General features: G+C 42.1%; 1 protein-coding gene across 1 annotated transcript in view; it reads left to right on the forward strand.

Annotated features, from left to right (window-relative positions):
- Nckap1l (NCK associated protein 1 like) overlaps window positions 1–12,104 on the forward strand; it is a 46,251-nt gene that overhangs the window by 3,464 nt on the left and 30,683 nt on the right. The window contains exons 4-9 of the mRNA XM_051160492.1: window positions 6,522–6,578; window positions 7,933–8,075; window positions 8,900–8,990; window positions 9,080–9,217; window positions 11,113–11,161; window positions 11,248–11,404. Of these exons, the coding sequence (XP_051016449.1) occupies window positions 6,522–6,578; window positions 7,933–8,075; window positions 8,900–8,990; window positions 9,080–9,217; window positions 11,113–11,161; window positions 11,248–11,404 (635 nt within the window). The remainder of the gene's footprint in view (window positions 1–6,521; window positions 6,579–7,932; window positions 8,076–8,899; window positions 8,991–9,079; window positions 9,218–11,112; window positions 11,162–11,247; window positions 11,405–12,104) is intronic.

A 12,104-nucleotide genomic window follows, 5' to 3' on the forward strand; every position in this document is an offset into this window, starting at 1 on the left:
TGACCTGTTTGCCTTGTCCCCCTTTCTAGTGCGCACACCATAAAACTTACTATCTTCTCCATTTTAAGTATACAATTCAGTGATAGTAAACGTATTCCTGATTAACTACTGTCTTTTCATGTTGTAAAACTAGCATTTTCCTCGCTTTAAGCAACAGTTTCTCATTTTTCCTGTCCCACGGCCCTTGAAGATTTCCATTTTTATGATTTTTAAATATGTTGTCTTGTGTAATTGGCACCTTTTGTCCTTTTGTGATGGCTTGTATAATGTAGTAGGGTATGTTAGGGTTCACCCACGTGTTAGAACCCCCCTCTAAGGCAGAGCACCGCCCCACTCCTTGGTCATGCTTTGTTTGCGTCCCTACTTACCTGTCAGAGAACACTTGGGCTGTTTTAGCTTTGTGACTAATCCTGCTATGAACTGGGTGTTCAAGTGCCTCTTAGAGCATGATTTCAGATCTTTGATATACCCATAAGTGGAACTGCTAGATTGATTAGGTATTTTTACAAATTCTTTTATTATTATCACGTGTGTATGGCATTTGTGTGTATGGCGTGTGTGTGTGTGTGTGTGTGTGTGTCAGAGGACAACTTTAGGAGTAGGTTACCATCCTTTTTTTCCTGTAGTGGCTGTACCATTGCGTGTGTGTGTGTGTGTGTGTGTGTGTGTGTGTGTGTGTGTGTATGTGTGTGTGAGGACAACTTTAGGAGTAGGTCACCATCCTTTTTTTCCTGTAGTGGCTGCACCAGTTAGTTGACGGCTAACAGTAAACAAGGAGATAACTTACCAACATTCTGACATGCTAAAAACTCGTGTTTTCTGTGTTTTGCATAGTGAGTGTCAAACCTAAGGCCTCACAGACCCTAGGCGAAGCTTTACTGCTCAGCTACACCCTTGTCTCAGGGCTTCTGTAATTTATGTCCCACTACTTGGTGATGCAGGGCATCTTTTATTGTTTTTATTGCACATTTGTATATCTTTTTGGAGAAATATCTCCTTCAACTTCTTTGTACATTTTAAAATCAGTTTTGTTTAGTTTTTGGTGAGTGTTAGGAGAGTTCTGTGTAGGCCACACCTTTTTGCATTAGTATTTCCTCCCATATTTTATTATAAGCATAGTAAAAATGTCCAAATGTAAGCCAAGCATGGTGGGCACACCCTAACCCCAGCACGTGAGAGGCAGAAGCAGACTGATCTCTGAGTCTGAGGCTAGCCTGGGTTACGTAGTGAGAATCTATTTGAACTAGTCCTCCATCCCACAGAATATAAATGTGGTACTGGTTGCTTTTCTCTAATCTGAAAATCTGAACTCTAGAATACTCTAAAATCTGAAATTTCTTGAGTGTAGGTCTGACCCATGTGACCAGTTATAGTCAAAATACGAAAAAATTGAATAATGTATTTTTAGGTTGTGTATTGTTACTTTTCTGTTATATGATAAGACACCATGACCCGAGCAATGTGTGGAAGATACTGTTCCAGAGGAGGAATCCATAACAGCAAAAGAGGCATGGGAATTGGGGCGGGGGAAGGAACAGAAAACTGAGAGATCATGTCTTTAATAATAATTTCATTCAAACCCATACAGGCTGTGTACAATGAGGTGTCCATGTAACACAAATGAATTTTGTGTTTGGATTTGGGTTCCATCCCCAAGATATTTTATACATACATGTAAACATTTCCATATCTGAAATATCCAAGGTAGAGACACTTTTGGTCCTTAGCATTTTGGATCAGGATAGTCAACCTGAATAATAAATGCTGTTTTTCTTGTGGATCTCCTAATTGTTAGTATTTTGCCATATTGCTTGTCACTCACTTTTCCTCCAAACCATTTTACTTATTTGCAGACATGACATTTTCTTCCCAAAATATTTTAGTATACATCTGCTAAGGACAGGAACATTTTCTTACATAATCCAAGTACAGTTGTCATGCTGAGGAAATATAATATTCCATGATAGTATTGGCTAACACAGAGCCCATATTTGCACTTGTTTTGTTATAATAATTCTTGCCTTTGTCTTTTATGACCTGACCTTTAAAGAGTCCAGGAAAGTGGTTCAGAATTTGTGTCAGTTTGGATTTGCCTTGTTGTTAAAAGCTTTCAGTAGTTGTAGCACATAGTAATATTTTGTTCGGATTTTAAAGGGTAATCATTTACTTCTTTTTTTGTGTTTTTGTTTTTGTTTTTTGAGACAGGGATTCTCTGCGTAGCCTTGGCTGTCCTGGACTGGCCTTGTAGACCAGGCCTTGAACTCACAGCAATCCACCTGCCTCTGCCTCCTGAGTGCTGGGATTAAAGGCGTGAGCCACCGTGCTCGGCCACTGCTTTTTTTTTTTTTAAGTTTTTTTTTTTTTTAAAAAGATTTACTTATTTATTACATATACAGTGTTTTGCCTGCATGTATATCTTCCACCAAAAGAGGGCACCAGATCTCATTATAGATGTTTGTGAGCTACCATGTGGTTGCTAGGAATTGAACTCTGGGCCCTGGAAGAGCAGATAGTGCTCTTAACTGCTGAGCCATCTCTCTATCCCTCATTTATTGCTTTTAAAAATTAAGAAAACACTAAAAATCATTCTACAAGCAGCCTAAGATGCAAATATATGTAAATAAATATTATGTAGTTGTTAAATTTGATAATATATGTTTGCATTAGCTGGCATGCAAAAACATCCTTTACATTTTGTTTAATGTTAAGAGAAAATTACAATAAAGCTTAAGATGTAATTGTTCTCTAAAATGTATATTTATATAGATAAATATACATATACAGATGAATTTTGAATGGTAGAGTTATGAGTGTTTTTAAAACATGAAGGTGGAAGGGGCTGGAGAGATGGCTCAATGGTCAAGGGCACTTGTTTGCTCTTTCAGCGGACCTGGATTTGGTTCCCAATATCTATAACTTTAGTTTTAGGGGATCCAACACCCTTTCTGCCCTCCACAGGCACCTGCTCCTGTGTACACATGGTGCACATACATACATTCAGGGACACTCATCTACACATACAATACTTTTTAATTGGGGAGTGGGGGATGGCTTAGTGGGTAAATTACTTACCATACAACAAACAAGAGGTGACCCCAGCCAGGTGTGGTGGTTTATGCCTTTAATCCTAGCACAGGCAGATTAGATCTCTGTAAGTTTGAGACCAGCCTGGTCTACGTGTTGAGTTCCAGGTTCATAGGAGCGAGTGGTGAGACCCTGTTCCCAAAGCAGCAGCAACAACAAAACAAAGCCCAACACAAGCATGCAAGCAAGGAAGCAAACACAAACACAAAAAATCAAGAGGCAGTCTCAAACAAGGCGGAAGTTGGGGACCAACAACAAAGTTGTCCTTTGGCCAGGAGGTAGATGCAGGTGGATCACTGTGAGTTCAAGGCCAGCCTGGTCAACAAAGTGAGTCCAGGACAGCCAGGACTACACAGAGAAACCCTGTCTCAAAAAGCAAACAAAAAAAAAAAAAAGGGGAAAAAACAAAAAACAAAAACAAAGTTGTCCTTTGATCTCTATGCTGCTGTAGCACATGCATGTTAGTATTCACACACAAGGACATGTATGGGCATGTGGCCTCCCCACACACATGTATGCACACATGTGAACATAGATTTAAAAAGAAAACAATTAACTGCTGGGTATGGTGACTCCTCCCTCTAATCCCAGCATTGAAGAGAAAGAGATAAATAAGATCACTGTATTCTCAAGCCAGGACTACAGTCTCAAAAGTCTAAACAAACAAACAAACAAACAAACCCAAAAAAAACAAAAAAGAAAAACTAATAGACTAATATGGTGGCTGGTGTCTATAATCACAGCTATATAAGCTATATATATGCAGTTTGAGGTCAGGCTGTGTTTCAACAGCAGCAGCAGCAACACCCTAATTAAAATTAAGCCTGCCTGTATTTTCTTTTAATTTCTATATATTGAACATATTTTCTTTCTTCTTTCTTTTTTCTTTTTTCTCTTTTTTGGTTTTTTGAGACAGGATTTTTCTGTGTAGCCTTTACTATCCTGGAACTCTGTAGACCAGGCTGGCCTCAAACTCACAAAGATCCACCTGCCTCTGCCTCTCAAGTGCTGGGATTAAAGGTGTGCGCCACCACCACCTGTTTCCCCTGCCCCCAATTTTTTTTCTAAGAGAAGGTTTCTGTACATAGCTCTTACTGTTCTGAAACTCTCTATGTAAGCCAGGCTGGCCTCAGATTCATGGAAATCTGCCTGCCTCTGCCTCCTGAGTAATGGGATTAAAGGTGTGTGCCACCTTGCCAGGTCTGGACATGAGTTCTTTCCATATTTGAGAAATAATGCATATTTTACCCCAATAGCACCCAAGTTTGTGGTGATGTTGTTAGGGTTTTTAAAAATTATTATTATTTTTTTATGTGCATTGGTGTTTTGTCTGTATGTCTGTCTGTGTGAGGCTTTCCTGGAACAGGAGTTACAGACAGTTGCGAGCTTCCATGTGGGTGCTGGGAATTGAACCCAGGTCCTCAGGAAGAGCAGCCAGTGCTCTTGACTGCTGAGCCACCTCTCCAGCCCCTTATTGGGGTTCTTTACATGACACAACACTGTAGACCCTGCTTTGAAAATACTGAGCTGCCAGGAGTGTTGGAGGGTTGGAGGCAGAGGCGGGCAGAACTCTGTGAGTTCAAGGCCAGCCAGGTCTACAAAGTGAGTCCAGGACAGCCAAGGCTACACAGAGAAACCCTGTCTCAAAACAAAGACAAAAACAAAAACACAAAAAAAACTCCCAAACAACAACAACAACAACAACAACAACAACAATGAAAATACTGTGTCAACACTAGGGAATTAATTAGAGTGTTATTTAGATTCTATAGTGAATAGAGTGGTATCATGGAGGCTGGGAGGTTAGGAGCAGGGTCAGGTCAGAGTATTAATCTTGAAGTTGAGTGTGGCTATTAGGAAGAGGAAAGTCACTTGAGGGAGCAGGAGAAGGAAACCTGGCTCAGACTCACTATCCTCTCCTGAATTTTCCCCTGGCACAGCAGGAGCTCCCATGCCCAGCTTTCGTACACATTTAAATAAGCGTTGACAAACTTATCTGTTCTTGCATCACCACTCCAATCAAAGTACAGAAAAGTTTCGTTACCCCAAAGGTACCTGGGCCTTTCCCCTTGTCACTCCTGGTCTCAGGCAACCGTTAAACTGGTGTCTGGAACGGTGTTTCTTCTCTAAAGGTTCAGGTAGATGGAATCTGATCAGCATGTATTCTTTCGTGCTTTGAGATTCATCTATAGCCTGTCATGTGACGACAATGGCTCACCACTTATTTTTGCTGAGAATTATTCCATTGTACAGATACAAATGGCTTATTTATTTCTTGGTTCGTGGGTTGCTACCAGATTTGAACCAGTTTGTATAAATTTACAATGAAATTCCAAGTAAAATCTTTTTAGGGATGTGTTTTTCGTTTCACTAGGGTTATTGAATCGTATCGTAAGAATATATTTAATTTTTTTGAGATTTTCCAATTCTAAAAACAATTGGTACATTTTGTGTGTGTGTGTGTGTGTGTGTATGTGTGTGTGTGTGTGTGTGTATATGTGTGTGTGTGTGTGTGTGTGTGTGTGTGTGTGATCATTTGATGTATATGTACAGGGTTTTGTAGTCAACTTAGGATAATTAGCATTTCCATGTTCTAAACATCATCACATCTTTGCATGGAGAACTTTCAAATTCCTCTCTTTTTGTTCTTTAGAAAAGAGTGTTTTTGGAGGATCAAGTCCTGGGTCTCTCTGTGTAGCCTTGGTTGTCCTGGACTCACTTTGTAGACCAGGCTGGCCTAGAACTCACAGCGATCCACCTGCCTCTGCCTCCTGGAGTGCTGGGATTACAAGTGTGCACCTCTGTGCCTGGTTGAATTTTATTTTATTTTTTTAAATGCCAAACTTTTTAGTCTTTCAATTAAGCTTAGTAGGTTAGGTGTAAAGATGTTTTTAGATGAAGGATTTAAGTTACTAGAGATGAGATATGATAGATACTGATCTTCATTCAGAAATTTAGACCCAACAAGATAGGAAAGATGTTTACTTCAAGTTTGCCAAATACAAATAGCTAAATCACTATGAATGTAACATTTATATAATTCCTGATTATCTTGTGGTTCTTCCTGCTGTATGGAGTTTATTTTATCCATGTGTAATAATATAAATGTATACATTAAAAAAGAAACATAGTTTAAAAAAATACCAAACTTCAAAAAGTTGTTTCCTGTTACCTTGTGGGGAAACAGGACCCAGGAACAGGAAGTCAGGCATTATGTGCGTAACATCAGGGCCACGAGCATCTGTGGCCTGTGGCAGCAGACGACAGTCTGACAGGGGCCATTGATGGCCTGTGAGAAGAAATGTTCTTCTCTTTTGAAAAATGCTCTTCCTTAAGGTGGATTCCCAGGACCTCTAGGGAAGTGGTTACGTCATACCTGTCTCGGTAGCATGCACCACTTTCTTCTTACTCACTTTCTTCTTCACTTCTACCCCCAGGACCACGTGTATGAACTTCTCAACACTATTGATGCCTGCCAGTGCCATTTTGATATCGTAAGAGCCTTTGTGAAGTTTTTCTATTGTAGCAGAGAATTAAAGAAAAGGCCAGGTGTAATCTAAGACAAGGGAGGGTAGGACAGAGTTGGACAAATTACTGTTTTATTTGTTCCTTCTCAGGACTATATTTCGTATGTGTATGTGGGTGGGAGGGTGGGTGTGCTCATGTGGCGTAGCACGCATGTGGAACTCAGAAGAACCTTTGTAGGAGTCAGTTCTCTCTCTCTACCATGTGGGTTCCAGAGGCCGGACTTAGGTCGTTAGGCTCAGCAACAAGTGCCTTTTACCCAGTGTGGCATTTTGATGGCCCTAGGTACTGTCATTCTTTTAAAAAAGAATATGCTAAGGTTAAATACTCTTAAATAGTAAGCAGACCACCAATGTGATTTAAATAACACAAAATTGCACAGCAGTATTTTTATTTCACACCCTTTAACCCTCCAATAGTACCTTATTTCCTAGTTTCTTTGTGTCCTTTTTTGTTTATTTTTGGTATTGGGCTTTGAAGCTAGGGCCTTGTGTATTCTAGGAAAAGCTCTATTACTGACTTAGATTCTTAGTTCTATTAAAAAAACCCCAACAACTCTCTCTCTCTCCCTAACTCCCCCTTCCTCTCCCCTATCTCCTCCCCTTTCCCTCTCTTCCTGTCCTCTCTCCCTCTTTCCCTCTCCCATCTCTCTCTCCCTCTCTCTCTCCTCCTCTCTCTATCCCCCCATCTCTTTTCTGTGTCTGTGTCTGTGTCTCTGTCTGTCTGTCTGTCTGTCTGTCTCTCTCTCTGTCTCTGTCTCTCTGTCTCTTTCTGTCTCTGTCTGTCTGTCTGTCTCTCTCTCCCTCCTTCCCTCCCTCCCGCCTCTCTCTCCTTTTCCTCTTGCTCCCTTCTTCTTTTTGATTTTGCAAGACAGGGTTTCCTCTGGAGCTTATCTATGTAACCCTAGCTATCCTGGAGCTCCACCAGGCTCGATTCAAACTCAGAGATGCACCTGTCTCTGCCTCCTGAGTGCTGGGGTGTGCACTGCCACGCCCAGCTAAACTTCCTTATTTTGTGACAAGGCCTCACTAAGTTGTCCAAGCTGGCCTTAAGCTTATTCTGTAGTCTGAGCTGGCCTTGAATTTGCCTCAGTACCCCGAGCAGCTGCGATTTTGGGCTAGTGTCAAGGTACCAGGCTCTCCTGTGTCTTGAGCTCGTGTTTGACTCCTGACCTTTGTTTCCATTTTCTTCTGAAAACTTCTACTGTTGATTCCTACTTCTAACAGGCATTGAGTCTGTTTAGTACTGTAGTGGTTGGAGCTGGGGTTGGTCCAGATTAATTGGTCACATTGATCTTGGGATTTGTATGTATTTTCACCGTAGAATCTCAACTTTGATTTTACTCGGAACTACCTGGACTTGATTGTGACTTACACCTCAGTCATTTTACTCCTGTCACGGATTGAGGACCGCCGGATACTCATTGGCATGTACAACTCTGCCCATGAGATGCTGCACGGGCACGGGTGAGTTAGGAGGAGGGAAGTGCTGCTGCCAGGGGTGCACGGAGACAAAGGAACTTGATGTCATGATCTCTGATGTGAGAACCTATGGTCCACATGGTTCCCAGGCAAACACTTTCACTTATAGTTAACTATTGAATCTCTGCCAGTGGATTATCTACTCTGCATAATCTCTGATCTATTTGTAATCCTGGATTGGCTTCCACTTTGCTTTTCAGGTTATTATAAAAGGCAAAGACAATTCTTTTTAGTATTTAAGACTAATACCAGTAAGGCTAAGCCATTAGAGGTAAATAATGTAAGATAATACACATTAAGGATAATTGGAAGCCAAAACAGAAATGGGTGTTGGATTATTTGCAATTCTGTCCTCCGTTCATTAATGCAATATATGTATTAAAGGAAGCCTAGAAAGATGAAAGTGAGTCATAGCATAGTGTCCTATGTGTGATGTGCGTTCCCCTGTGTCTATATGAGCATCTTGACAGAGCTTTGAGTCCTTTATTTCCCTTTTGGGATTGTCAGAGATTTAGGTGCAGGCATATTTGATGTAGACTAGCAAGTGAAAATTGACAAGTAGCTGTTATGCATCCAGCCCTATGTGGGGAGCTTACAAGGAAGAAACTTTCATGGGCCTGTTCAAAACTGGGTGGTTATTTCTAACCATAGCTTGGTACACCTATAGTGGACATCAGCGTATGTAATCCACAGGCTAGCATATCTGTCTTTGCAGGGAGTAGGGGATGCCAGCCTGTGTATGCATATGCATTATCCCCTACTTATGCATGGAACGGCCTGTAACTCCTCCCTCCTCTGCTTTCCTCCAGTGACCCCAGTTTTGCTCGACTGGGCCAGATGGTACTGGAGTATGACCATCCGCTGAAGAAGCTGACAGAAGAATTTGGACCTCACACAAAGGCGAGCTCCCTGAACAAGAGGAGAATCATCCAGGCAGAAGCATTCATATTCATCCTTGACATTAAGGATTTATTTGCCTTTTCCCACAGGCTGTGAGTGGAGCCCTCCTCTCTCTGCATTTCCTCTTTGTTCGGAGGAACCAGGGTGCTGAGCAGTGGCGCAGTGCCCAGCTTCTAAGTCTCATCAGCAGCCCCCCGGCCATGATTAACCCTGCCAATTCAGACACAGTGAGTTCCCCCTTCCTTCTGTTAGGAGAGGTATTCTCTGCCTAGGCCGCCCTCTCTGGAAGTGCTTCTTTTGGGAAGTGCTAGCCCCCAAGATGTTTTAGCATTCTTCTAGGGCCTGCCTCTAGATTGATCTCTTCTTAAGCACAACAGTCATGACTCATGTTAAGTTTCTTATTGGACCAGGGTTAGTATGTGCCTGAATTAACAAATGGATGAAACTGAGTCAGTAGAGTGTGGTGCCATGTTATACTTATGGCCCTAGCTCTTGGGAGACTGAGGCAAGATGACTGTTATGTATCCACAGTTGGCCTGACACTTGCTGTGTAAGACTTGGACTCAAAACCCAAATAAAGGGGCCGGAGAGATGGCTCAGTGGTTAAGAGCACTGTCTGCTCTTCCAAAGGACCTCGGTTCAATTCCCAACACCCAGTGGCAGCTCACAACTGTCTGTATTCCAGTTCCAAGGGATCTGACACCCTTGCCCCCATACCAAATGCACATAAAATAAAATTAAATAAATTATAAAAAAGAAAATACAAACAAACAAACAACAACAACAACAAAAAGAAATGGAATCATTAGGTATAAGTAGGAATTTTCAGCTAGGCAGTGGTGGCTCACTCCTTTAATCCCAGCACTTGGGAGGCAGAGGCAGGAGGATCACTGTGAGTTCAAGGCCAGGGACAGCCAGGGCTACACAGAAAAACCCTGTCTTAAAGAAAGAAAGAAAGAAAGAGAAAGAAAAAAGTAGGAATTAACATTAGGAGTCAACTAACTAATAAATATTGATCTTCAGACATGACTGGCTTAACACCTCCCCTCAAAGAATTATAGTCCTGAAAGGAAGATATGTCATAGAAATGCAGAGCAATTTCAGCACTTGGCAGGCAGAAGCGTGAGGATTGCCACAAGTTTGAGGCCAGCCACGACAATATAAGCATGAACTTGTCTCAAAAGACCAAAACCAATAAAAGTGTGTGTGGGTGAGGTGGGCGGTGGGGGCTGATGGCTGTGCAGTTGTGAGGACCTGGATTCCAACTCCTAGCGCTGTATAAAAACTGGACACAGTGCTGGTCTCTGTAATCTCAGCACTGGAGAGTGGAGACAGGCAGACCTTTGGAGCTAAGCCAATCAGCCATAAGCTCTGGGCTCAGTGAGAAACTCTGTCTCAGAAATATAAGGAGAGTGATTGAGGAATACGGGGGATGTGGCACTCTGGCATGTACAAGAATGTGCAAGAATGTACACACACACACACACACACACACACACACACACACACACCTGATAGTGAGAAGTCATTGATAAGTTCCAAATGAATGTTTGCACTTCAGGTATGATTAAAGAACACAACGAAGGAAGAAATTATGAGATTTGAGTTGAAACTTCTTGAAAGTATCTCAGTGTTGATGAGATATTATTGCTGTACATTCATTTGTTCTTATGTCTTGTCCAACCTTGTTCTTTTCCTCAGCTATGTCCTTTGTCCCCCAGTCCCTTTACAGTGTCTCATTTCCTAATGGCAGCTTTCTTAGCTGTAGTCTCTTCAAAGTGCTTTGATCCAGTCTGGTAAAAAGAAGTGTTATTTTTGTTTGCTTTTAGTGCTGGGGGTTTCACTCTGGGTCTTGTGCATGCTAGGCATGAGTTCTTCCCCTGTCTTCTATTTAAAAAATTATTACACTTTTATTTATTTATTTTGTATCATACATGGGTGGAGCACAAGTATAGGAGTCACAAGACAACTTTAAGGGATCTGTTGCTCCACCGTGTGGGTTCTGGGTATTAAACTCAGGTTGGCAACGGGCTCCTTTATCTGTTGGGCCATCTTGCTGGCTCTGTCCTTTCCTTAGAAGTCCTAAGCAGCTACTTGGCCCTCTCTGCTTGCCTTCTCATAGATGGCCTGTGAATATCTGTCCGTGGAAGTGATGGAGCGATGGATCATAAGTAAGTTGTCGGAACGGTTGGGAAAGGGCCAGGCCGCACTCCCAGGTGCGCACTAAAAGCCTTCTCTGCTTCTTACCCACCTGCAGTTGGCTTTCTTCTTTGCCATGGGTGCCTCAACTCCAACAGCCAGTGCCAGAAACTGTGGAAGCTGTGTCTGGAGGGCTCTCTGTACATCACCCTCATACGAGAGGATGTGCTGCAGGTGCACAAGGTCACCGAGGACCTGTTCAGCAGTTTGAAAGGGTGAGTGATTTGGAAGCTGATCTTTTGGAAGTTAGGGCCTCATCAACATCCCTTTCCCCAAAGCGTAGGTCTGGGGATTAATTATGGCTTTGAAATATTTATCGAATACCTTATACTTTGTTGGTGCCTCACTGGGTCTTCGGTATAAGATATTGTAAGGCCAGATTGCCTGGTTTGAGTTCAAGCTGAGCCACTTAATACCTGTGTGACGCTGGGCACGTTACTTAACTTGTCCATGCCATGGGCTCAATTTCCTCATCTGTAAAATATGGATAAAGTGGTACCTCCCATCTGGTTGTGGTGGTGTACCCCTATTATCCCAGCACCCTGGGAGGTGAAGGCAGGAGGACCAGGCATTCAAGGTCAGACTTGGCTTGCTCCACAGTGAGTTCCAGGCCAGACTGAGGTATCTAAGACCCTATCTCAAAACCAAAACAAAGCCAAGTAGGCACAAACAAAACACAGAACCACACGAAGTGGAGATATATCTCTCTATGACCTTGTAGTGTTCTGAAGAGTTCACGTATGTAAAGTATGTGAAAAGTATGGGGAACGATCTGGTACATTGTATCATGCACTTGATTTTTTTTTTTTACTGTATCTAGCTGAGTTTTTTGGTACACTCCAGTAATCCCAGTGCTTAGTGTCTAAGGCAGGAGGATAAACATGGGCTTCACAGTGAGACCTTATTAAAATAAAA

Source organism: Acomys russatus, chromosome 17 (assembly GCF_903995435.1).
Source record: "Acomys russatus chromosome 17, mAcoRus1.1, whole genome shotgun sequence".
In the NCBI taxonomy this organism is placed as follows: Eukaryota; Metazoa; Chordata; class Mammalia; order Rodentia; family Muridae; genus Acomys; species Acomys russatus.